Here is a 25,946-nt window from a genome sequence, read left to right as displayed (position 1 = left end):
CCTGACGCCTCAGGCAGATTGGTAACAGTAATCTGTCACATCACCTCTATTACCTGTATTTTCTGTTCAAGTTCTGCTGTAAGGGTCCATGTCTTGCACACACACAGAAAAATTGAGATGACCAAGGCATGCAGCAGTTTCAGTTTGGATTCCAGGGACATGTTCTTATTCCTCCAAACTGGCTTTAGCTTTGCCACTGCTGCTGCTGTTTGCGCAGTTCTTGCTCGAATTGCTGCCTTGGATCCTTCATCAGTGATGATTGCCCCCAAATACTTGAACTGTTTCACTATCTCCAGCTCTTGTCCCCTGACAGTGATAAGTGAGCTGATACCATCACGTACGTTTGTCATTGGCTTAGTTTTCTCTGCACTAATTTCCATGCCATATTTTGCGGAGGTTTCATCTAATCATTTCACAAGGTTGGCAAGTTCATCTTCGCTGCCTGCCAGGCCATCAGTGTCATCAGCAAACTGAAGATTTGAGATTGTTCACCCACCAATACTGACTGTGCATAAGTGATCTTCTAGGGCATCAGTCATTATGTGCTCCAAGTAGACGTTGAACAGTGTGGGCGAAAGAAGGCAGCCTTGCCGGACTCCAACAGTGGTGCAAAACCACTTTCCTATTGTGCCATTGATGAGAACTGCACTGCTGGCCTTGGCATACAGTTGTTTAATGGTAAGAATAAGCTTACGGCCAACATTGTACTACTTCATGGTTGCCCAGAGAGCTTTGTGCCATACTCTGTCAAACGCCTTCTTGAAATCAACAAAGATGTGGAAGATGTCCTGCTGGTGTTGTAAGTACTTCTCATATAGAACACGAAGGTTGAAATTCTGTTCTGTGGTACTTCTTCCAGTATGAAAGCCAACCTGTTCTTCAGTGATGATATTCTCTGCTTGTGGCTTCAATCTGTTCAATATGACTTTCAGCATCACTTTGCTAGGATAGCTTATGGTCCGGTAATTTTGACACAATTGCAGGTTGCCCTTCTTTGGCAGAGTGATGATTAGTGACTGTGTCCACCTAGAGGGCCACTCACCAGTCTGCCAGATCTTGTTGCAGATCTTGGTGAGTACAACTATTACTATTTCTCCTCTGAATTTCATCAGTTCAGCTGGGATGTTGTCAATACCTGTAGCCTTTCCATTCTTGAACGATTTCACAGCTGTCTCCACTTCTTCACATAGTATTGGAAAGTCATCCTCCTGTGTTGAACACAGGCTGTCTAAGACACTAGGATCTCCATTTGTCTGGTAGTTGTATAGATCAGAGCAGTAATTTGTCCACCTATTGATGATGTCCTTCTGTAAGACTGTTCCCTTCTTTGTTTTGAATTGCATTAGCTTTGGTCCTTCTTTTCTTCATCAGATCTTTTACAACCTGGAAGGCTCATTTGCTATTTTTATTATTGATACACTCTTCAATTTTAGAGCATTGTTTTTCAATCCATATCTCCTTGGTCACCTTAATTCCTTTCTTGATATTTCTGCCAGTCGCTCTGTATTTATCAATCCCTCAGTGCTGTTCTTGTCTCTCGTAAGTTCTCTTCTAATGTCACACATTTGTAGTATTTCATTTGTGACCCATGGTTTTGTCTTCTTGTGATGTTTCCCAAGGATGTCCATTGCTGCCTCATTCATTACAGCATTGAAATTGTTGGTCATTGTTTCTACATCTTCCTCTAGAGCAAGCAGTGGGGCAAATTTTCCACTGATCATTGCTTGGAATTACTCTGCAATGTTTCAGTCTCTGAGTCTTTCTAAGTCAAACTTGGTTTTGGTGAACTTTGGCCTGACGATTTTCCTTAGCTGCAGCCAAAAATTTAGCATCACAAGGTCATGATCACTTCCAATATCAGCACTGGGGAAGCTCCTTGTTTTAGCTCTGTTAATCCCAGAACGAAATCGGTTTTGCACCATGGTGTAGTCGATCTGGCTGTGATGTAGACCAAGAGGTGTGTGCCATGTTGATTGTCTGGATGCTTTATGTGCTCCTAATGTGTGTACTATAACCAGATTGTTATAGCTGGCAAACTCCAAAAGTCTCAATCCTCTCTCATTGGTTACCGCATTACAGAAAGGGCCACAATAATCTCGTCAATCTGTCTGTGCATCAGTACCTACTTTAGCATTCCAATCTCCTTGTACAATCAGGATATCTTTCTTGTGTACCTTATCAAGGATGTCTTGGAGCTGATTGTAAAAATATTCAATTTTCTCATCATCATAGTCTGTTATAGGGGCATAGACTTGTACCACCGTGAGGGATAGCTCAGTGGTTTGAGCATTAGCCTGCTAAAGCCAGGGTTCTGAGTTCAGTCCTTGAGGGGGCCACCTAGGGATCTGGGGCAAAATCAGTACTTGGTCCTGCTAGTAAAGGCAGGGGGCTGGACTCAATGATCTTTCAGGGTCCCTTCCAGTTCTATGAGATAGGTATATCTCCATATATTATATTATAAATGGTACTGCCTTTAGGTGGATGGAAATGAGCCTGGTGGACATTGGGCAGCATCCTAATACTGAATTATTGCTATCTTTATGCACAAGAAATCCTACACCATTGACATGTTTGTCCTCTCCACTGTAATAGAGTACATAGCCTTTTTCCATTAGGATCTCTCCAAAATTCTTCCATCTGACCTTAGAGATTCCTAGGAGGTGCCAGGTATATTGTTCCATTTCGTATGTGAGTTCTTTCAACCTTCTTATTTGTCTCAATGTCCTTACATTCCATGTGGCTATTGTGATGTTATCTTTTCCACGGATCCTCTTTGTTGGGGTTACACCAGTAGTATACTTGTCGCATCTACCCTGGTGGGAGAAGGATGGCATGGTCATTTTTAACTGGGCTGCGATCAATCCGGGTATGGACATAGTTGACTTGCTCATCATATGGTTGCACTATTCCTTAAATATTGTGTGTACATGTGATGCCCCCCAACCTTGCCCAGGACCCTGGCCACCCTGTGTACCAGTAAGTCTGTTAACTTACTTTCACCCCTGCATAGCAGGGAATAAAACCTGGCTTTTCTCAGTCCCTGACCAGCATCCTAACCACTGAACAGTCCTCCTTCTCCTGTATTTTCATATTGTAGTTTGTATTCACTAGCCTCAATGTTCCATTAGCTCTCTGCTGTTATCTTGATGGGTGGAAGAAAAGCTTTTGAGTGTTTTCTGATCACAAATCTACCCCCCTTTTTCTTTGACTCATTTTTGGGTCGAGGGAGTGAGGATGTGGCCAAATGACTATCCACTTCTGTTCTTGATTGGAATGCAAAGTTACCTTTGGAGGTTTGAATAGGGCAGATAACTTTTTCGGTGGGGTTTTGTAGTGGCTGACATCACTACCACCACCATAGATGCTGATACATAGTGGCAGCCAGTGATTTGCAGGATTGTATATTTGTGACCAGAAAAAGTTGTTTTTCACTATTAAAAAAAACTGACCCTGGTTCTTGAGCATTCAGTACACATTACTAAAGCTCTCTCTTAATAAATAAAATACATTTCATATTATTTTTAAAGCCCATGATTCTCAGTCTTTTTGTACTAGGGATCCTAAACCAGATTAGTTTAAGGCAACCCACCCAATCCCACAGTCCTTTGTTGGTACAAAAATTGTGAAATTAGACTGATAGCAAAAACCTCCAGATGGTTTGGAGGTTTTGTGGGGCATGCTGCTGGCATACATGCTAAAAGGCTGGGGGAAGAGGGGCTGTGGCTGTCTATTGCCTGAGACTGTTTCGCCTTCCGTAATGCACAGCCCTAAGCAATGGGAGTTTTGCGGCTTCAAGAGGCTTTGGAGCCAGCTAGATAGCCTCTTGAAGTAATATTTTCCTTCTCCTGGAGCTGAATGTGGTGTATGGTGAGGAAGAAATGGCTGAGAACCTGAAGCAAGGGTTGGGAATGGAGTAGGATGGAGGCAGGAGTTGGATGGAGAATAAGTGATTCTTTCCATCTCCTGCTCACACTCCTGCTGGGTCCTAGTACCCATGGGATTTTACTGACTCGTTCAGTCAGCAGTCCACTTATGGGTAATTTCCCATGTATTGAGAAGTCCTCATTCAAAGTGTCTATGTATGTTGGCAACACGATTTGTAACTTTTGAAAAACATCAGTCACCTTACTCTTTAAACACATATTTGCATCCACGGTATCTTTTTCATTTCATATTTGAAACAGCAGATCACTTTCATCTCAGGCATCAAAAGAACAAAAAATGCCAAGTCTAACGTCTGACCACAAATATCTGAATAATAAAGCCTCAGGAAGATCACTGGGATGTTTTCCCTTTGAAAGTAATTGGAGGAGCGCATTGCTAAAGACAGAAAGGATAAAAAAAGGTAAATGGTTATTCTTGCCATTTTATGGTCTAGTTAACTTCAGAAGCTGTCCTTTCCAGTGCTGCAAATGTATGTTTGTGCAGGGGCGGCTCCAGGCACCAGCACACCAAGCGCATGCCTGGGGTGGCAAGCCACGGGGAGCGCTCTGCCGGTCGCCGTGAGGGCGGCAGGCAGGTTGCCTTTGGCGACATGCCTGCGGAGGGACCGCTGGTCCCATGGCTTTGGCGGACCTCCCGCAAGCGTGCCGCCAAATTCGCGGGACTGGGGACTTCCCGCAGGCAAGCCACTGAAGGCAGCCTGCCTGCCGTGCTTGGGGCAGCAAAATGCCTAGAGCCGCCCCTGTGTGTGTGTGGGGGGGGGGGGCGTAGAACTTCTAGTGCTGCATTTCTCCAAGCTTAATTTTTGGCATTCACAGCCATATAGAGCTCCTTAATTAAGAGTTCTACATAATCAGTCTGTTCTGTGTGTCTTTTCTTTATCAGGACCTGATCCTTCTCCTTTTAAAGTTAATAGAAATTTGACCATTGATAAAGCTATGTTTTAGTTACAGGTATTTTTAGTAAAAGTCACGGACAGGTCATGGGCAGTAAACAAAAATTCATGGCTCATAACCTCCCCATGATTTTTACTAAAAATACCTGTGACTAAAACTTGGGGGGGGCTGCCTGGGGGCCCCACAGGTATCAGGGGAGGGAGGCCCTGGTGCTGTGGGTAGCAGCCTGGGACCTCCACTGGTGCTGGGATAGTGGGGTTGGTGGGGCTGAGAGGCTCGCTACCTGGCTCCCTGCCTCCCCCACCCCCTCAGCAGCAGAGTTTGGGTGTGGGAGGGGGCAGGGGATTCGGGCAGGGGACTGGGTGAGGTGGGTTCAGGACAGCACTTACCTGCAGGTTTGTCAGAAGCAGTGACATCCCTCTCGCTCAGCAGCTAGGTGGAGGCATGGCCAGGCATCTCTGCATGCTGCCTCTGTCTGCAGGCACCACCCCTGCAGCTCCCGTTGGCCAATATGCCTGAACTGCTCCTGAACCAGGCGCACCGGCTGCTGCGGAAGTCACAGAAGTCATGGAAAGTCACAGAATCTGTGACTTCCATAATCTCTCTGACAAGCTCACAGCCTTAACCATTGACTTCAGGAGGAGAAAGATTTGGCCTTTAATTACTAATGTACCTTGCATTTCCTGGTATTTCTAAGGGTTTCATATGACCATGCATTGAGTGAGACATGTGGTTTTTGTGAAATAGCCTCACTTTTTAAAAACAAACAACCCAAGTGTTTTTTCTCCTGATGATATATCTCTACTGATTTCATATTTAGTAAAAGGAGCTTAACAAACTCATCTTATTTATACTCCTTAATGTGTGTTCTAATTATGATCAGATGCTAATATTTTATGTACACTTCTGTGAATATTTACTTTAAGCAGAATACTCTTCAACCTTTGACTTGAGAGACTGCGAGGAGAGTGCTGCAATATCAAATCTTACTCAGGGAGTCCAGAGCTATCAAGAAAACCCATCTTCTATTCTGCAGATGAAAAAAGGACTTGCATATGGTGCTGCTAAACCATTTCCAACTGGGTATACGTCCATAGTCAATGTTTTCATATAAAAAGTATTTATTTTAGAACATTTTAGCTTTTTAGAATCAAAGTGCACCCTGGTCATATTGCACCTGAAAAGACTTGTAAAAGAGTCCAGGTATTTGATAGCTTTGTCAAATGAGTATTTGCTGGAGAGAGTGGGAAGTGAAACTTGTAGTTTGTTTTCATATCAGCCTTGAGTAATGCAGAAGAATAACTTAAAAAGTATAAACAATTGTAACCCTTCTGCCTGTCTGAGTTGGCAGCAACAAGGGCCAGATTCAGTATCTAGGGGTTCCATTTCAATAACACAATGCAAAACTGGCTCGAGCCCCCACCCAGTGACCTGGGGACAATAACATAACACCCTGCAGGTGCCTCTAAGAGGCAATACTTCCCCTCTTGCAAGCACGGAGTCTGAGTGTAGCAAAGTCCTTTTAATAAAGGAAGGAAACAATGCAGCATTATGTTGGGGAAACACCATAAACAGGATTCATAACACAAACCATGAGCAAAAGACTCACCCCCAAGTAAGTTTGGCAGTGTCTTTTTCCCCTCAGGGTCTTAAGTCCAGCAACCTAAAAATTCCCCAAAGTCCCAACAGTCCAATAACCCAAAAGTCTCTGTCCCTGGTCAGTGCAGCCCCAGAGTTCAAAAGTTTATCTACAGAGTTTTACCTCCCAGCTTGGGTGGAAATGGGGTGGGGAGTATTAAGGGGCACCTTACATGGTCCGAGGCCAACTGCTCTGCCTCTCTGGGGGGTTCTGTTGCAGCCTTCATCAGCATTCCACCAGTCATCCCATGAGCTGCTCCAGCCGTCCCACAAACGGCTCCACTCTGCCAGCCACTCCACTAGCCGTCCTGCAAAACTGCTCCACTTCACCAGCCACTCTGCTCCCCACCAGCCATCCTGCAAGCCACTCCAACCGTCCCACAAACTGCTCTGTCAGCTGCTCAGCAATGTAGTTTCAGGCCCACCCACTACTTAAAATAGCACTCAGTGATTTCAGCTTGTAGTAGGGGAGCCTTGGTGCTGGTGCACCATTAGACCAAAATGAATTCAGCTCAAGAGCCTGTAACTAGACTCCTAATGGAATCAAAATTAGCTCTGATATTCCACAGGGGAGAGAGAAGGCAGTGCAATTGGTGTTTCAGGTCCTCAAAGGCAGCCCATACTACCAGGCACAAATACCTGTCTCCAACCCCTCTCTCTCTCTCTCTGTCAATTCACTAGGTTTTGGAACCAATGTCCCTTGTCTAGCAAGTGCTATTTAGTTGATGGCAAGTCTCTCTGTCATAAAACAGTTCCACTGTCCTTGATTCACATAATCAGGGTAACAACACTTTATTCTTCCTGCTCCAATAACAGAGAAACTGGGGATCCCACAGCAGCCAAAGTGACCATTTGGGCAGGCAGTCCCTCATGTTAGGCAGGGTGGGTGTGCCCATGCAAACAAGATCAGCTCCTGAAGTCCTTTTCCATGGCTCACCACCAGATGTCAGAGTAGAGCTCATCCTGACTCTAATGATGTACTTCTGTTGAGTCAATGCAACAATATAGCAAAGATTGTCTTATGTCCAAATGCAGAGTAGGTTCCAAGGCACATCCCATATATACTATTAATTCACTGACACTCAAAGTTGATATTAATTCTGTAACATGGCACAGTATCAGACTTCAAGCCATTGCTAGAGGCCAATCAGCAGTTTTTTCACCTTACCAGAATCACAAGAAATAAAGCTGTCCTCCTAGTAAATTCTAAGTGTAGCTGTGAAGAGCAATGATGCTTCTGCGTTCTGCTAAATAGAAGATTTCTTCAACAGAAAAGAAGTTAATCCTTTTGATTGGAAAAAGAGGGTCCACATCTGGAAATATGTAGATCTCTTACTGTTCTTATAGAAAGTACCTTTCTAGACATATTTCTGAAATAATGCTATCCTTATATCTTGGATCTAGCCCTCTAGAACTAATTTGTGTGTTAGTCAAATAGTAAGTTAGTCCATACCTCCTACAGGCATCAGGAATGCCTTTTAGATCCAGAGAACATCTACTGTGTTAGCAGTGACCAGATGTTCAATAGTTGTTGTATAAGAAAAACTATAAGGATTATTACCTTGAAGTTAATTTTCCAAAATTTGAAGCTTCCTTCTCAGCATTTTGCTTTGTCTCACAGTGTTCTTACTAAGAAGCTATTGTCTGTGCTCCTCTTTGTATCTAATAATTGATATCTGTTTGCTCCAGTTGGGACGCCATGCTTCCCACACAGGTGTCCACCGAACTTACGTATATAAGCAGGGGAGTAACTTTTCTCAACAAATATGTTTCTCTTCACTCCCTTCCCTTGGTCCCTCCCCATATAAAAGATATGAGGGGGGACAAGTCCCCTCCTTGTAATTACACCAGTGCTATCCACAAAATAGCTTTGTCTGGGACTTTTTTCTTATGGTCTTCAGTATGGTTTACAAACTGCTGCCATGTGTGGATAAACTGTGGATAAACTGTCTATCTGGAGTCACTTCTGAACATAAATAAATATGATGGGTAAACAATAGCAAAAATAGCATGTGGCACTTAGTTTTCAACACACTAAGCCCCTAAAATATGCTGTTTTCAGCTAAGTTCAGTATATGTAATATTCTGCTGACGTTAGCACGTATTGCACTTCATATTTTTGTTACAACTTGCTCATGCCAGTGAATCTTTTCTGAATCATTGTTCTTGATAATGATAAAGCAAACAATAATTAATTACAGAGTAATATAATCTGTACTCAGTAAAAAGAGTGGCCTTTCATACATGCATTCTTACTCTTTAAAATAGTTTGCCAGAAATTCACCCATTATTGAAATTTTTGTTGGTCTTTCTCTCCTAACATACTGCAGCTGGAATTTAGTCATAATTATCCTGTGATTTTATAATCAAAAACACTACTTAAAGGATTCTTATTTCAGATACATGTCATCTTGCAATGTTAATGATCTTTGTTCTGGAATGGTATTCAGTGAAGCATGTTATACAATGGATTATCATTTTAGTACAGACTTCTGTTATCTGTTTAAATCTTGTTCTAATGTTTTTAGCTCTTATAGTGAAGATGAGCATCATTTTGTGCCAACTTCGTACATACTTCCACAGACCTCATCAAGGTACTTAGGATATGAGTTTTGCAAAAACAGGTAAGTCTCCATTTAGATTATTATGTATCATCCTTCCCTGAAAAGTTAACGAAAGATTTTAAATTACTGAATATGCAAAGAGATCTTAGTAATGTGGTTCTTAAGCTGTTGCTCCTTTTTAACTGCCTTTTTCCGGTATGTATGCAGAGTTGTTGTAGCCGTGTTGGTCCCAGGATATTAGAGAGACAAGCTGGGTGAGGTAATATTTTTTATTGGACCAACTTCTGTTGGCGAGAGAGACAAGCTTTAGAGTTTACACAGACCTGAAGAAGAGCTCTGTGTAAGCTCAAAAGCTTGTCTCACCAACAGAAGTTGGTCCAATAAAAGATATTACCTCACCCACCTTGTCTCCCTTCCCCCAATATGAAATTTTGCCACCACTTATTTCTGCAATTGAGATACTGGCTTAGGGGCTTCTTCTGGATATGATGGAGACTAATTGCTCCAGCTTTCAAGCACAAATTAATTAATGCATACTAATAAGTAAAACTTGTGTTTTCCATAACACCAAATAAAATCATTTTGCTCTAGCAGTACATTCTCTCTGCCCTGGCAGTATTCTAGAATTTGAATTCTTAGACTTTCAGTTTATAGTGCAATATTGCTTGTGAGGGACAAACATTTTAATTTAGGAAGACAGCCAAGTGGCTCTCAGATAATATAACTACTTTTACCCTATTCCTTGTGATTCTGGACCCATATTGCAATTTGAAAGAACCGGGTCTGTGTACTTTTTATGGAATTTACTAAAAAGAATAAGCAAGCACATATTTAGATTAAACAAATATATCGATAAGACTAAAACTACTATAACTTTAGTAAACTAAGAATGAAACAATGCAATAATCAATTAAGATCACAATTGGGATTAAATCAGTAGATCAATGAGTTAACAGTGACATTAGTTTAGATCAGGGGTCGGCAAACTTTCAGAAGTGGTGTGCCGAGTGTTCATTCATTCACTCTGATTTAAGGTTTCGTGTGCCAGTAATACATTTTAATGTTCTTAGAAGGTCTCTTTCTACAAGTCTATAATATATAACTAAACTATTGTTGTATGTAAAGTAAATAAGATTTTTAAAATGTTTAAGAAGCTTCATTTAAAATTAAATAAAATGCAGAGCCCCCACAGACCAGTGGCCAGGACCCAGGCACTGTGAGTGCCACTGAAAATCAGCTCGCGTGCCGCCTTCGGCATCCATGCCATAGGTTGCCTACCCCTGGTTTAGATATTTAGTGTAGTTATAGCTGTGTCAGTTTCAGGATATTAGAGAAACAAGGTGGGTGAGGTAATATCTTTTATTGAACCAACTTCTGTTGGTGAGAGAAGAGCTCTGTGTGCCTTGAAAGCTTGTCTCTCTCACCAACAGAAGTTAGTCCAATAAAAGATATTACTTCATCCACCTTCTCTCTCTAAATAGTTTAGATTATCATTTATCAAATCATCAAATTAATAAGCAGGTAATCAAATTATATCATGAGGTTGACCCAAGGAAAAATTGCTTTTATTTAATCAAGAGACTGAAGGAGGTGGTAGTTGTCCTTTAATTTAACAACCCCAACTGAGGGATCCTGTCTTGACTGTGAAATCAATTGTCAACCAAACGTAGGATGTGACTGTCGGTTTTGAGTTTAGATAATGACTGAGGGAGATTCAGTGGGGTAGCCAGCATGGGATATTTGGTTGGGCCCCGACTTTGAGTGGGCAAGCAATTATGGGGGGAAGAGGGCTAGGAGGGCAGGAGGAATGCAGGCCCACCTCCCCCTGCAGCCAGCCTTGCAGGGGTCGATGGACAGACCCTCTGGTCAAGGGTTCCCCGGGGCCCTGGGCACACACCCAGCTCCGGGAGGAGACACTGTTTTTCAGCATGCACAGCTCCCAACTCTCTTCCAGGTCCCACTATCCCACACCAGGCCTGGCTCCCCCAGGTGGAAGGCCTACCTTTTTTAAAGATCTCCTCTACTGATGCCGGCCGCCCGCTCACTCGTCCTCCTCCCAGTGGTGGATTAGCCACTGGGCCAACCTAGTGCCCAGGAAAAATGGGCGCTTCTGCGCCCCCACCTGCTCAGCCTCCCAATGCTCCTGCTGTGGAGCAGGGTGGGAGCTTGCTCCACTCCACCCGCCCCACCAGCACTCCAGCCTGGGATCAGGGTCCGGACACGGGAGCTTGCCCCGCTCTGCCCACCTGCCTGGCACTCCAGCCAGGGCACAGTGTCGGGGTGCGGGGGCTTGCCCTGTTCCACCCGCCCAGCCCTGGCAGGAGCACCAGGCAGGCAGAGTGGAGCAGTGCAAGAGCTGGGGTCAGAGCAAAGCTGGGGCTGGGGGGTGGGCCTGGATGCTAAGGGGGTTGGCCACAGCTCACTCAAGCCCACCCATGGCTACGCTCCTGGGGAGATTACGCGGAGAGATAAACTGCACTCATCTAGTTTTAAAGACGTACAGAGGTCAAATTTCTTTGTCCACAACTTCAGTGTTACTCTGCTTCCTCCTTAAAACTTTCTGTTGCTATGATAGCTATTATTCTGCTCTCTGACTTCTTTCCCACTTCACACAAATACCGCAGAACAGAGGTGATTACTGAATCAAGCTTGTATAACAGAGACATCACCAATTTAGATGACAGACTTGGGGTTTGCCTTTCAGGTTTCAGATCTGACACATTCGCACCCTAATAGAATAAGGAGGCACCCCTCCCTTAAGACAAAACCTAAAAAATGAATTGGAACTTTGCTTTGTGGTCTCGGGATCTCAGTTGCTGCAGTTACTAGAACCAGGCAATGTAGTAGCTTGGTCTGAGCTTTTGGCACTACTGAGGGGGTCTTGGCTATGCTAGTATGACCAGCCTACTACTATCCAACAACATGAGTCTTCTCCTCCTTTTACCCTGGGTTGTTTGCCCAAGGGGAATGGGAGGGCCACTTAGCTTCAGATTGTTGGTGGATCAAAAGAGCACATTCTCTTCTGCAGTCTTGACCTTGATGAGGCAGTTCCCACTTACTCTTCCTCAAGGACCACCTTCATAGCTTGGGGACTAATTAGATGGTCCTTTTACTTGGATACATCCAGCATGGCCCAATCCTCTCATGTGGGCGGGCTTCAATCTGAAATCTCTATGGAAAGTCCCACTCAGGGATTACCATTGTCTGGACAGAGCTGCTTTTACATCTTAAAAATATAAATTCCATTTTAGATCAGATAACTGAAGTGTCCCCAGACCTAACGTGTATATGAGCTCTCCCCCTCACAGATTTTCCCATCTTACTTTAATAAAAACATTGCATTTCTATACCAGCTTTATCAGTTCCGTGGAAGGGAAGGGGTCGGGACTTCTGCTCCTTTCCCCGCTAGGAGGGGCAGCAGGAAAAGGAGCAGAATGCTGGCAGCTCCTCCGGCAGCTGTACCACCCCCAGCCGCACCCATCCAGCCCTGTCCTCTGGTGGGGCTGCTGCTGTTCAGATAGAGCCAGAGGATGGAGATGCACTGTCGTGGAAGGGCAGGTGGTGGGGCTGGAGCAGTAGAGCCATGCTGGAGGAGCTGCTGGCGTGGAGCTGACCAGTGGCTCCATGTTCTGCTCCTTTCCTGAAGTCTCCAACACAGCAGGAGGAGGACAGAACACCCCTATCCCCCGGTAACATGGGATGGATCATGGAGAGGGGACTGGGAGCAAGTAGGGGCCCTGGGCTGGGGATAGGGTGGAGAGGAGTCACATGGAGGGCCACATGGGGTGGTCATTTGCCCCCCCCCCTTAGCTGGTGCTCCCCCTCACCCCGTACCAGTAAGAAATGGATTTTACTTGCACCATTGGTTCCACAGTAGCTATTCCAAGTCTTTTCCTTGTGTAGATAAGCTCCAGGTTATTTAAGCTTCCCACATACTTACTCCTGTCCCCTTCCTACATTTTTAAAGCATGTGCTATAGTTTTACTAGGAACATTCACTCTTTAGTCTACTTATGGTTAGTGCAATGTTTCCCAAACCTTCAGAAGTTGAGACCCCCTTCAGGAAAATAAAATCAGCTGTGCACCCCATCAGCTCTACTGTATGTTGTTAGAGGACTTCCCATGATATAGAACTTCATAATATACTTCCTTGCCTTTCTTACCTGCTTATATCACTGGGCTCTAAGTTAGCACCCACTGAAATAAATGTGACAGTTCATACGTCAAAGCTGTCTGGTTTGTTTAAATGAAGACTCTGGAGAATAATTGAGAGGTTTGGCTAGTTATTCACCTGTCCCCACAAAAGGATGCACCCCACATTTGAGATGGGGAAATAACTGGTGAAAATCAATATTACCAGCAGAGCCTTTCTCGTAATACCAATTGAAATAGAAATCCTGCCCTTCTTAGTCACTTTTTGAAAGACGACTGCTTCCTTCTGCAGGGGAGATATACCTGTGGTGGATCTGCAGAAGAGAGGACTAGATTCTTGGATCCCAAGTCCACTGAAGATGCCAGCCATTCATGATGGAGGTGGAGAGATAGGAGCTTTGAGGTAAGGAATTTTTAGTGGAGGTGAGCGAAATGTAACCCCAGTTCCCTTATGAAAAGAAACACATGATATGGCATATCTACAGGAAAGGGGGAATCAGGGAAAAGAGAAACAGAAGGACAGTAGTTTAAGCGTTACTGTGAAAAGAACTTTTTTGCTTGTGTAAGCTGCATCTCCACTTGGAGAGTTGCTAGTATAGTTCTATTGGTGTGTCTATACCAGCAAATCCTTTAAGTGTAGACAAGGCCTGAAATGGCAGAGCACTGGAGAGAGTCACGTGGAAAGGAATTTGTACAAAAGGTAGATGGAGGAGGGATGTTGGTGGAAAAGATCAAACTGTTCTGTGCTCCTCAGGCAAAAAGGTTAGTATATATGCACTTGTGTTACTTTCTAGTGACTTGTTTGAAAAACATTGGACAGAAAACTGGATGCTCTATCATCTTTGTGTTCAACATTTTACTTATTGTAATTAATAACATAGAGGCCATTATAGTCTGGTGAAATAAAATTCCAGAATGGGAAAAAGTTAAAAAGGCTACAAATGTGGCTACTACTTTAAAATTAGATGGAACATATACAGGTAAGGACCAGATTAGGATGGTTTCATATTCACTAGACCAGTGGTTCCTAAACTTGTTCCGCTGCTTATGCAGGGAAAGCCTGTGGCGGGCCAGGCCGGTTTGTTTACCTGCTGCGTCTGCAGGTTTGGCCAATTGCAGCTCCTAGTGGCCGCGGTTCGCCACTCCAGGCCAATGGGAGCGGCATGGGCCAAGGGACGTACTGGCTGCCACTTCCAGCAGCTCCCATTGGCCTAGAGCCGTGACCTGCGGCCACTGGGAGCTGCGATCAGCTGAACCTGTGGACGCGGCAGGTAAACAAACCAGCCCGGCCCGCCAGGGGCTTTCCCTGCACAAGCGGCGGAACAAGTTTGGGAACCACTGCACCAGACCTAAATGTCAAGGGATAGATCCTAGCCCTCTGCTCAATCCCTTTGTGCCATTCTGGTAGTATAAAGGGGATGAAGGGCTGTTCTAAGAGAACAGCTGCAAACTCCTGTGGTGTAGGGGGAATCACTGGTGGCATAAAAGAAAACATCTATTATTATATATCTAACAAGAAATGTTCTTTATAGTTACTTTTGGAGATGGACTGGTTTGACCTACCACCTCCTGACCCAAAAGTACTGTCTGCAGAAAAGAGCCAGAGCAGGTGGTTACTAATCCTTCCCATTCCATTCAATGAGATTTAGAAGGTTTTTTCCTTTGCTGTTCTTTATTGTCTATAGTTGTAGCAATCGATTTGATAGTCTCTGCCTCTGAGCCTTTCAAATTTTGCTGATTGTGGGTACTTTGAAAGGCTCAGTGGCAGAGACTATCAAAGTACCTACAAGCCCTAACAAGCCCTAACTTGTCTGTAGATAGAGTGCTGGGCTAGGAAACAACAGATCTGGGTTCTGTTCCCAGCTCTACCACTAATAGACTTGCCCTATGCCATAAAGCATAATTTCCGTGCCTCAGTTTACCCATCAGCATGAGGATAATAGGCATATCAGTATTAAGGAATTAATATTTGTAAAGCTCGTTTAGGCAGTTGGATGGAAAGGGCTATGGAAATATAAAATAATTATAGAATTCAAGAATCCTTTCAACCTCATCAACAAAACAGTCTTTCTCAACTCCCTTGACTCTTTGGGAACATCATTAGGAAATACACTAATGACTTTCCATACAGTGAATAAATCTAACCATTTTTTTTTGTTTGTGCTCTCTATAAAGTGGGTGTTTTTTATTCAGATATATTAATTCCAAGACTTTTCACTGTGACATCTATAGATCCAAGAAGAATAACCACATTTCCAGCATATGTTCACTTCCAGCAGGACCCAGATACAAGTTTGGTAAGAAATCTATAATACATGTACAGTTTTAGTGTTCAGCTCTTGTCAGATGCTGTTAGAATTGAGGAGTCGTAGAAGGGGCAACTCTAATGGCTTGTCTACATGGACAGTTAGTTTGTGGCAACTGAGGTGTGAATATACACCACCCTAGCCTGCTACATACTAACTCCCTTTGTGGTCTCTGCTGACATGCATTAACAGTTTGTTAATGAGCTTTGATCTAGTCCTCTTCGAAAGAGGATTACATCCCCAGCTTGCCACAAACTCACTGTTGCTGTAGACAAGCCCTAACTTGTCAATGCTTTACAATATAGTTGTCTTGTTCCATATTAGTCTGTATCCACAAAAACAACGAGGAATCCAATGGCACCTTAAAGACTAACAGATTTATTTGGGCATAAACTTTCGTGGATTAAAAAAAACCTCACTTCTTCAGGGGGTTTTACCCACGAAAGCTTATGCCCAAATAAATCTGTTAGTCCTTAAGATGCCATTGGACTGCTTGTTGTTCTTTTGAAAACTGTTTCCTTTGTGATAAAACTTCTTGAAATTCTAGTGATTACATATATTTATTGAAGGGATAATGTTTACAGTGAAGTGTATGAAGAAATAACATCTTTTGCAGGCAGTTAAAAATGAGAAAAGCTGGGTTGGATAATTGTAAAAGATACTTATTTTGAGTATACTGTCATCTCCTCTTAAGAATTATTCCTGTTCTAAGATGACAGAAGAGTCACACAAATAGATGTTTCTTGGTTTTTCTGTGGATTTGATTTTTTTTTTCAGCTCAGAATTTCCATTTGTCAGTTCAGTTTCATGAATAGTTGTCTGTATGGAAAGAGTAATGTGACACAACACATATACTCATGTCATTTGTGAGACAATGACATTTCACTGGCTGTGATTGGAAGAAATTTAAATAATACACAAAATGATTTCTATAATAGAGGAAACTTGGCACTCAGAAGGCTTTATGAAGTGTTTTATAGCTGTAGACTTCACAGAATCTTCCCACTATCCACATTTTGCAAATGGGGAAACTGAGGCAGAGGCTGCGACTGTCAGAGTTGGGATTAGAACTGAAGTTACTGGTTGCTAATCTTGTGCTCCAGTGAGTAGAATACTGGTCTCTAAACAGTATGATGAGATCAGAGAAAAGATTACTTGAATGAACCCACTGATCTCCACTACATTTGAGGAGGAAAATAACTATCAACAAGTACATGAAACATCTGTGTTGTAGCTTTTTCATTAGAAGACTATCTCTGGAAAGTGCTACTTCTAAACTCACTTGACCACATTAGCCACTTAAACTTTGTTATGCTGAAATATCGATCTAGCAAGTACTATTTTTAGGTTAGTTTGGTTCCAAACCACAGTTGTATTTATACTGCTTGGAAGGGTTAGTAGGTAGCAAATTAATCTCTCAACGGTATCCTGTGTAATAGTTTAATATTTGTAATGATACTGAAATAAAAATGTCTCCAGATGCAATGCATACCTTTGTTATTAAAAGCCCCTTATGTAAAAATATTTCTACAAGTGGTGGTAGATGAGCTAAAAAGCAATGTGAAAAGAAGTAGGAGAAAATGAATAATAGTGGGACTGAAAACCAGACAGAGATATCTGTTTTTTTAATAATTTGCCAAAAATATTATAATTAAAAATGTCAGTATCAGACATGTTTTTGACAACTTTTGTTTGTCCACTTCCCCTTTCAATGTGGATTTGACTGTTGAGTTGTTCACCGTTTAAAAATAGTATACTAGCAAGACTTGTTTTCTAGAATCCTACATCCTTAGGGTGAGGTTTTAAGTTGAAAGTGGAATGCCAAATTTTAGGGTTAGACTAGTGATTCATTAAACACAAACCAACCTTTCAAGTAACTCTGCTGAAGACATATTTCTTATTAAAGGTACTTAAGACCTACCTGATTTAGTACTGTAGAATCAGTGGTTTTCCCCCCTCCCTCCCCTTAGGTCATCACCATTTCACAGATCCTTTTGCTGGAGCTCCACCTGAATACATACAGAGACTCTCTGAAATAAAATCATTTCAGTGTGAAACTATACGTCAAGAGAAAAACAAAAAATTGAAAAGGGGCAAGAAAGAAGAAACATGGACAAGCTGATGGTCAAGAAACAAGCTCTTGTGTACACTATTTTGTGAGCTTAGATGGTTTTGCCCACTGAAATACAAAAACTTTGCTTTTAAATACAGTCTGATGCTAAATAATGATTTACCTGAAAAACTGTTTAATGTAAATAAACTGTAAATACCAAATCTTGTGATATATTTAATAAATATTTTATATATTTATACAGAGCAGCGTGCAGTGTTTTCATTAAAAAGTCATAACTTGAGTCTTAAAGATACGGATTACAGTTTGTATAATGTAGACCTGAAATATTAATCTTTAAATGAGGAGCAGACCTTTGATTGTTTTAACTCTGCCACTAAAAACCAGCTATGCGTACACATGAAAAATAGACTTCTATGGTGGAAACTATAGTATGTTTAATCTTTAATAAGTTTACTTCTGTAATAGATAAAAGGGTAATTGTATATATTTTAATGATCTTATCTCATTTTGCAGTTTAATATATGCAATTACTGTTCAATTAATAAAGAGCACATTTGGTTTTGGTCACTTTACTAAAGATGCAATATCTGTATGCAGATTTGTTTACAGGTCTGCTTTTCATTGAGTCTTGCTTCAGAGTTTGTAGTAGACCAAAGAAACCTGTTTCCCATAACACACTAAAATTAAGTAGAAAGAAAAATTTCCACTGGGTGGCATAGTTACTCCCATATAAAATCCACTATTTGTATATCATCAATAAACTTTGGGCCCAGAGCTTCCTCCCTTACATAAAACTTGCCTCTACTGATCTGGCACTGAGGAGATTCAGGGGGGAGGGAGAAATCCTTCTTCCACAGTATGTTCCCTCCTCCTACCCAAACCTATGGCAGCTCCTCTGAGGGACTGCCTTCAGAACTGTGGGAGATAGGCAAGAGGAGAGAGAGGTTTCCCTGGATTTTCTCCTTCTCCTATCCCATCCCAAACATTCTGGGGAAACCAACATAAATTTTGTCTATATATTAATTTGTGATTGCTTCATACCATCAGAGGGCAAGGTATCTTTTGGAGGGTTAGAAGTAGGGAAGTCCCTGGAAACATGGCTCCCGCAAGAGCTGTACTGTCCAGGGGTCGTCTTCTCTGGATCCACTAAGATAGAACCCCAAAACCGCTTCCGAAAAGAATGAGCAAATTCTGCATTCATGATGGAAGAATTCCTAGTAACTGCAGCTTGAAAGCTCAATTGTCTCCTCCACATGGTTTATTGCTGCTTAGAGGAAATGAAATCCGTAACTGCCACAAACTACTTTAGGCCAACATTATTTAAAAAATATGCCGCTAATTTTCTGCAAGTAATTAGAAATACTTCCTGCTAGGCAAAGAGTAGTGCACAAGCAATGTCTAATGTTCTTTAAAATCCATTAATAAAGGCTGGTGAAGCAATATTTCAAGTATTGTGTACAACTAGAAATTTGATAATCCCCGGTTGTCTTCCAGGAACTCACACTTGCAATACCTGTTTTAGAGTACAAAGAAAAAATGATTTGTAGTGTTTGAGTGGCATCAGTCATCTCATTGTAAAAGTGATGATGTTTCCCCTTCCTGGTTTGTAACTTGATATTTTCTCAGTTATTCTGTCCAGATCTAACAAAAGCAAAGGATAGCAAATACTAGAACAACTGGAATATCAATTGCCATTCTATCGGTAAACACTATATCTTATATTTTATATAGCATCATTCAACTCGAAGGATCGTAGGGCATGCTAATCAAGTAAGTCTGTACAGATTTAAAATAAACTTCCCTGACCACTGAAATGTTGCCCGCTCTGGATCTTGTATGTTATTTTCCGTACTAAGGAAATGACTTGTAATAAATATATATATATATATGCAATTCATTGAGATATTTCACATAGGAAAATGTACATGCAAAAATGCAATGAGAATAAACTAATACTTTTTCTGTTTTGAATATTTAGTTATGGTAGCATCATATTAGAGCTGCTTGGAAACTGAATACAGACCTTAAATGTTTGCCTATTGGTGATGTCAAATAATATTGTATTTGAAGAGACTGCCAAGCAAATCTTATTGCCAGTTTATTTGGGCTGTACCTGCAGTTTCAGAGAAGATTTGCTAAGGAACATCCTATGCAATCTGTTTATAGGGTGTAGGCACTAAAATGAATATGAGGCAGCTTAATCAAAAACACAACAATCTTTCAGGTGTAAAGCTTTTTTCTTCATGGTATTTCTGTTAGCTCTGAATAGGGTGGAAGACAGCTGGAAAATGGACACTGGAAACCTGGCTGAACCTATGGGACTGATCTAGAAAATCTTGGCATTTTATTTTTCCTTTGACAAAAAAGTGTCTCTCCTCCTCTCTCTCTCTCCCCCCCCCCCTCGTTAAACAGAAAAGAGGCTGAAAATCTGGCAGAAAACACCCGTTTGCCAACGCTGATTGTGAAATTTCACAAAATTAGTTAATTCCACCCTGTGAAATGACTTCGGAGTTTTCCTATGAAAGCCACCTAACCTTTGCAAACACTCTTAAAATTAACCCAAAATTTTACCTTATTAAGTAGGTGGTAAATAATATGGTAATTGACTCTTCATATGCCAAGTGCCCAAGAGTAGATTTGTAACATGTCATGTGTCACATGCAGATGGAAGTCTTTTAAAACAGAAAATCACATGGCTTGATTTTTCATGATCTCTGAAATCAATGGGAGCTGTAGATGCTCAACACCTCAAATTCAGGCCATTGCTGCATATGAAAGCGTAGCTGATAAGCGCACCATTAGAAAGATTCGGAGAAGCAGAAGTGAAAATGGATAGAAGTAGGAGGGATTTATGGGGGTATGGAGAGGGGTATTTTATAGCCTGTACAGAAGAGTCAAAGGATGTAGACGTGATATTTAGAGATTAGGAAAGGCAATAGGAAACTAGTCAGTCTGTTTTTCATGCTGTCTCAACATAATGCATAAGGAAGGGGTACTTGATAAAATTAATGATAGGCAACTTTTAAAGTAAAGTAAAAGGAAACAATTGTATCATTTAGTCAACCTGTGGAAGGCACTGCACCAGGAGGGCCTAGAGTTAAACATTGCAACTGCATTTTTAAAGTGAGTGGGTAAAGTTACGATTAAAAATATTTGCAGTTACACATTGTAATGTAAGGAAAATCAAGTCTTTTGCTTTCTCTGAAACGCTGGATGTTGGCCATTTCCAAAGGAAAGAAAGTGCAGTTGGTAAACTAGTGATCCAATCCAGCACAGTAGTTATCCTTTACTTGCTACAGTTATCTGTGCCTTTGCCGCCACCGCCACTAGGGTACCCCAGTGTTCTTTATATGGTACTTCAACTTGAAATCATCAAGAAGCAGGAGTCGATGCAGTGAATAGTGCAGATATGTGAAGCTAAGCTGATCATAATTCATGCGCTGATATCATGATGAGGAATATATTGTTACCCCTTGTTTGACCTGAGCAATTAGCCAAAATGTAGGGTCTTGCAAGTTGTTTTCATGATGACAGTCAGTTATTTCTTTGGTGCAATCCTGTTTGTACAAAGTCCTATTTCTCTGAACAAAGGCAGACTCAAACAGGAGACAGTTTTTTGCTCACAGTTCCAAGTCTCTTTCAGTGAGCACTTTCACCCAAAAGCTCTCCCCAGGCTTTCCTCAAGGTCAGGCTTGTTTTGGCTGTTTCCTTGGCTTTCTGCTCTTTCTTTGTGTTTTCTGTGCAGGGGCGGCTCCAGGCACCAGCACGCCAAGCACGTGCCTGGGGCAGCAAGCCACGGAGGGTGCTCTGCCGGTCGCCGTGAGGGTGGCAGGCAGGTTGCCTTCGGCGGCATGCCTGCGGAGGGTCCGCTGGTCCCGCGGCTTCAGCGGACCTCCCGCAGGCATGCCACCGAATCCAAGGGACCAGGGACCTCCCGCAGGCAAGCCGCCGAAGGCAGCCTGCCTGCCGTGCTTGGGGCGGTAAAATACCTAGAGCCGCCCCTGTTTCTGCGGTGTCTTTCCTGCTACTCACTCTCACACACCTCTACTAAAACAATATCCAGCAAAGCTCCTCCACCCACATAGTCCAAATTCCTGAGCTGCTTCATATATGCTTTTGTTGTAGGTGGTGACATGTCACTGTGTTTTGGTTGGGGAGGGGTCCCTATTGTTTCAACTACCTGATTCCAAAAAGGAGCTTCATGCTTCTAACATGAAGGCCAATGGATACATCCCCTAGTTCCAATGAGGTTTATCCCAACCTATAACAATATAAATGCATAGATATCCACCGCTGGGTATGTGAATAAAGTACCCTCTTATTTTTATGAAATCCTCCTAGAGAAGGATGCAGATGTATATAACCTCCCTTTTAAAGCAGTGGTCTTCCCTTACTATTCTTCTCTCTCTCCCTTCCCTTTTTCAGCTACAATATAATAAAAGGGATGACATTCAAAATTAGAGGTTTAGGAATATTATGCCATTAAAGGGAACTGACTAGTTAAACACACTCAGTTTAATAATCTAAAAAGCCTGTGCTTTATATTCCCTTTAAGAATCACCTCATATATAGCAGGATAAATGCACTTTCAGATGGCCTTGTTTCAAACAACAGTGACTCTTCCAAGTAGATACAGTCAGTCTAACATGATGAGTTTTTTACTTATGTCACTCTTTGAATATTCATAAGCACACAGTGGAATTACAGGATTGTTTTGCACTCGCCTAGACTGTGCAAGATTCAGTGAGATTAGACTGTCTAGAAGAAACTTTTGCAGCAGAGTGTGCATTATAAGTACTGAGGTGCCACACAGTTTCCTAAATTATTCTGTTGCTTAGTTTTTCCTCCATCTAGTGAATTTAAAATGTGAGTAGCCAGAAAAGACTTTCTCTTGTGGCAATCCAATGCAACTCAACCTGCTCAAATCTGTTTTCAGTGTAAAGCTGCTAAACTCTCATCTGTAGCAGACCCAATTAATAAAATCTTCTGTGTCCACACAGTCATGGCTTGAGAGGTGGAAGAGGAAGTCTCAGTGGACCAAGGGCTTTCACTAGCTACATTCAACTGATGCTAAAGTTCCTTCCTGTCTCCTCCTTAACAGTGAAGGCCTCCTAGTAGTTAAACTGGATGTTGACATCCAATTCCAAGACACCACCAACTGAACTAAAAATAAGCCTATTAAATCCTTCTCTGCCCCACAGTCAAGAGCACACATCCTCCCTCAGTTTAGCTTTTCCTGATAATGGTTCTTTAGGTTCTGAATTTATTCCCTTGAAGATTTGGTTCAGAAAGTGATTTAGATGCAGCCATATGGTGCAATACCTCTTGACATAAGGCCTATGATGTCACTTCATTTGAAGCAATAAATTTATGTTTTCTATTTTCACTGAAATCATTTTGGAGATAGGAACCATCTAGCTTCTGGCTAAGAGCTAAACTGTTTTGTTCCTTCCCCCTTATCATCCAGAGGTTCAAAAAGAAGTTACTTGCTTGGTCACCCTGACCATCTCATCAGGGAGCTATGGTTTCCATAGACTTACAGGAGGCCACTGTCCACCAATAGTACCAGTGGTTGTGCCTCAGGAACTTGAACCTCCATTGTTGGGCTCTCCCGTTTGGCAGAGAGTTGCTGTTTTTCCAAAATACTTACAGAGATCTCATCTAAGTGCCTCCTACTGGCCATTAGACTTGTACTACTAGTTCCTAATTCTTGTAGTAAATTTGGCCAAAGTTTCACTGACCCCTTTTGTACAGTCTAGGAAGTTTGCCTTCTGTACTTATCTGTCTCCAGACAGCCAAAATTCAGGCACCTATCCAGGAATTTTGAAGTCTACACCAAAGCTCTTTGAACCAGGGAATACAGCTACATGGACTTCTTGTGTCCTAACCAGCAGTGGCGCCTTGAAATTTCATCCATTTCTGGATGTTTTTTTCATATGATACAGAAGAGGATCCTGGCACCTGAGAGGATAAGTATTCTCCAACAAGTCAATGTAAAAGGGAAAACTGCCCAATACCACTGTATCGGGTGGTGGTAAAGAGAGACTCACTCCCCTCCAGTTAGGGGCCCATATGGGAAGCAGAACAGCTCATGACTGTCCCAGTTGTAACTCAAGTGCTATACAAGCATTATAGAGCAGAGAGACATAAACGATGCCCTGTTTGCCTGGTGATACCTTTTAGCAGGCTGGCCAGTGCTGGTTCAGTCAGACAGTTCCTAAGTTGTAGTCATCTAACCAAGCAGAAGGGCACCAGAAGCCCTGGGTTTCCCTGACTACAGCTTGCTTTTCCAGCAGAAAAATGCAGACAAACATTTGCAGATTATCAGATTTTCAAAATGTCAAGCACTCTCTAATCAGGATGAAAAACATTTCTTTATGAGAAAATTTTGAAAAAATGTTTGCAGCAAACTTTTGATCAGCTCTAAAGCAGCCAAAGAGGGATTTCCCTGCCCTGAGGCCTGGTCAGAAAAGTGAATCCTTGCAAATAGTTTTTCCTTCCCAAGGAGTGGGCTCTCTTCCGCATGGTGTTTTGGTCTCTGGCATTTGGCAGAGTGCCCCCTATTGAAGGCTCAACTCTTTGCACTGACTTTCTATTGGTAATTGAATTGTATCTGTAAACTATCCTTAAAAGCCCTGAATGGTGTGGTACCTGGTTAGCTGGGAGTCGCTTTCTTGTCCTATCTATCTCCCACCCTAGCTGAGAAGCAATTGCTGTTCATTCCTGAGGGCTAAAGGTTCCGAGCCCAGCAGCAGGGATTTCCCAGCTAAGGGCCCTGGGAATTCCTTCCTCTTTGGAAGTCCGCTGGAGCCTAGGAAGCTTTCACAGCATGGTGTCAGATATTTTCATTTGACTTAGCTTTTGTCTAGTTTATTTGTGTTTGAATTTGGTTATTACAAAAAAGATGATGTTTTTAATGCCACCAAGTTGGGTGGTTTTGTGTAAATTCAAATTGTTCATTTTGTGACTGTAAATAATTGCTCTGTTGCTATGGTAACAGGTGCTGTAAAAATAATAAAAGATATTTCCTATTTTGATTTTTTTGCTTGTATCCAAAAACAGGGGCGGCTCTAGGAATTTGGCTGCCCCAAGCAGGGCGGCATGCCGCAGGGGGCGCGCTGCTGGTCCCGTGGCTCCGGGGGACCTCTTGCAGACGCGCCTGCGGAGGGAGCGCTGGGAGGGCGGCGGGCGGCTCCGGCAGACCTTCCACAATCATGCCTGCGGGAGGTCGAACCGAGCCGCGGGACCAGCGAACCCTCCGCAGTCATGGCTGCGGCCCTGTCCAGAAAGCTGTGAAGTGAAACAGCTGGCGCCAATATGTCAAGTTTTTGGTTGGTTGGCGAGTGCCTGTTTAATAATAGTGAAATAAATGGTTTATGTCAAAGGAAATGAGCCATTTGCTGCCTTATTTGGTAACCAGTCTTGAGTCTGTAAAAGCTAGAATTAGGGTCTGCCTTAAAGTAAATATTTAAGGTTCCAACAGCAGATTTAATTATTTTAATGTAACTGTGTTGCAATATGCTCAGAGCTGTTTCACTGATTCTTTTGTTTAAAGAACACAGCATTGGTTCTTGGTACTTCCGTAAGTGCGGTGGCATGTAACTTTAGTTTTAGCTAAACATGGTCAGTATAGAGCTAAACATGAACAATATATTAATATAAATTAAAAGGCAAAAATATTGTTTTCCCTGGTATTGATGTTGATCAGTGCAAAAGCCCAGGTAGACAGAAATTGCTTTATAAAACACGTTTTAAATATTTGGTACTGAGATGTGTACAAATCTGAAGAAGTGAAATACCTCTGTTGGCTTTCCTGAATCTGTGCCAAGTGCTGGGGCTGAATCATCCCCTTCTTGGATTATTCCTGAGTAAGTAACAGGAAACTTGGCATTTAGATGGAAAAGAAATGGGTAAGAGGTTGAAAAGTACATAATCGTCAGCAGGTCCATCCATATAGCCCTATAGTAGGGATTGGCATTTCATCCAAATAAATAAGGCAAGTGTATACAAGGAGAAAGAGATACCAAGAAAATAAATATGGAGCTTTTCACTCCCAAGTCTACAATGTAAGAGGGTGAATGTCTGAGCTGGGACCCTTCTCTGGTTTCTTTGCCTTCTTCCATAGCAGGCTTCTATCCCTTGGAAACTCAGTCTTCTATTTCCCATAATTTTTTTCAGTGTAATGTCCGATAAATTGGGCCTGCCTTATTTTTCCCACCACTTCTTGATATGGGATCAGCTCTTTTTAAAGTAGCTTTCTCTCTCAGTGACTAAAGCAAGTTGAAGTTTTTTTAATGAAAAGTTTTCTTTGATTAAAAAATGGCCATTTCCCCCCCAAAAAACTAACATTTTTGCAAATAACGGACTTCCATTTT

The 25,946-nt window shown here is 42.2% G+C and overlaps 1 protein-coding gene across 4 annotated transcripts in view; it reads left to right on the top strand.

Moving 5' to 3' along the window:
- The window catches only part of C2H8orf89 (chromosome 2 C8orf89 homolog), a 79,862-nt gene extending 62,100 nt beyond the window's left edge, over window positions 1–17,762 (top strand). For 3 of the 4 annotated variants that reach the window (XM_045006517.1, XM_045006518.1, XM_045006521.1), the window contains 6 exons: window positions 4,185–4,345; window positions 5,765–5,921; window positions 9,005–9,100; window positions 13,484–13,594; window positions 15,424–15,488; window positions 17,468–17,762. In XM_045006517.1, coding sequence (XP_044862452.1) covers window positions 4,185–4,345; window positions 5,765–5,921; window positions 9,005–9,100; window positions 13,484–13,594; window positions 15,424–15,488; window positions 17,468–17,619 — 742 coding nt within the window. In that variant the 3' untranslated portion in view covers window positions 17,620–17,762. The remainder of the gene's footprint in view (window positions 1–4,184; window positions 4,346–5,764; window positions 5,922–9,004; window positions 9,101–13,483; window positions 13,595–15,423; window positions 15,489–17,467) is intronic. The other variant, XM_045006520.1, reaches the window with a different exon arrangement.
- The last annotated feature ends 8,184 nt before the right edge of the window (window positions 17,763–25,946 follow it).

Source organism: Mauremys mutica, chromosome 2 (assembly GCF_020497125.1).
Source record: "Mauremys mutica isolate MM-2020 ecotype Southern chromosome 2, ASM2049712v1, whole genome shotgun sequence".
Lineage (NCBI taxonomy): Eukaryota > Metazoa > Chordata > Testudines > Geoemydidae > Mauremys > Mauremys mutica.
The sequence above is the reverse complement of the archived record's forward strand: the minus strand, read 5'-3'. Positions and strand labels throughout refer to the sequence as shown.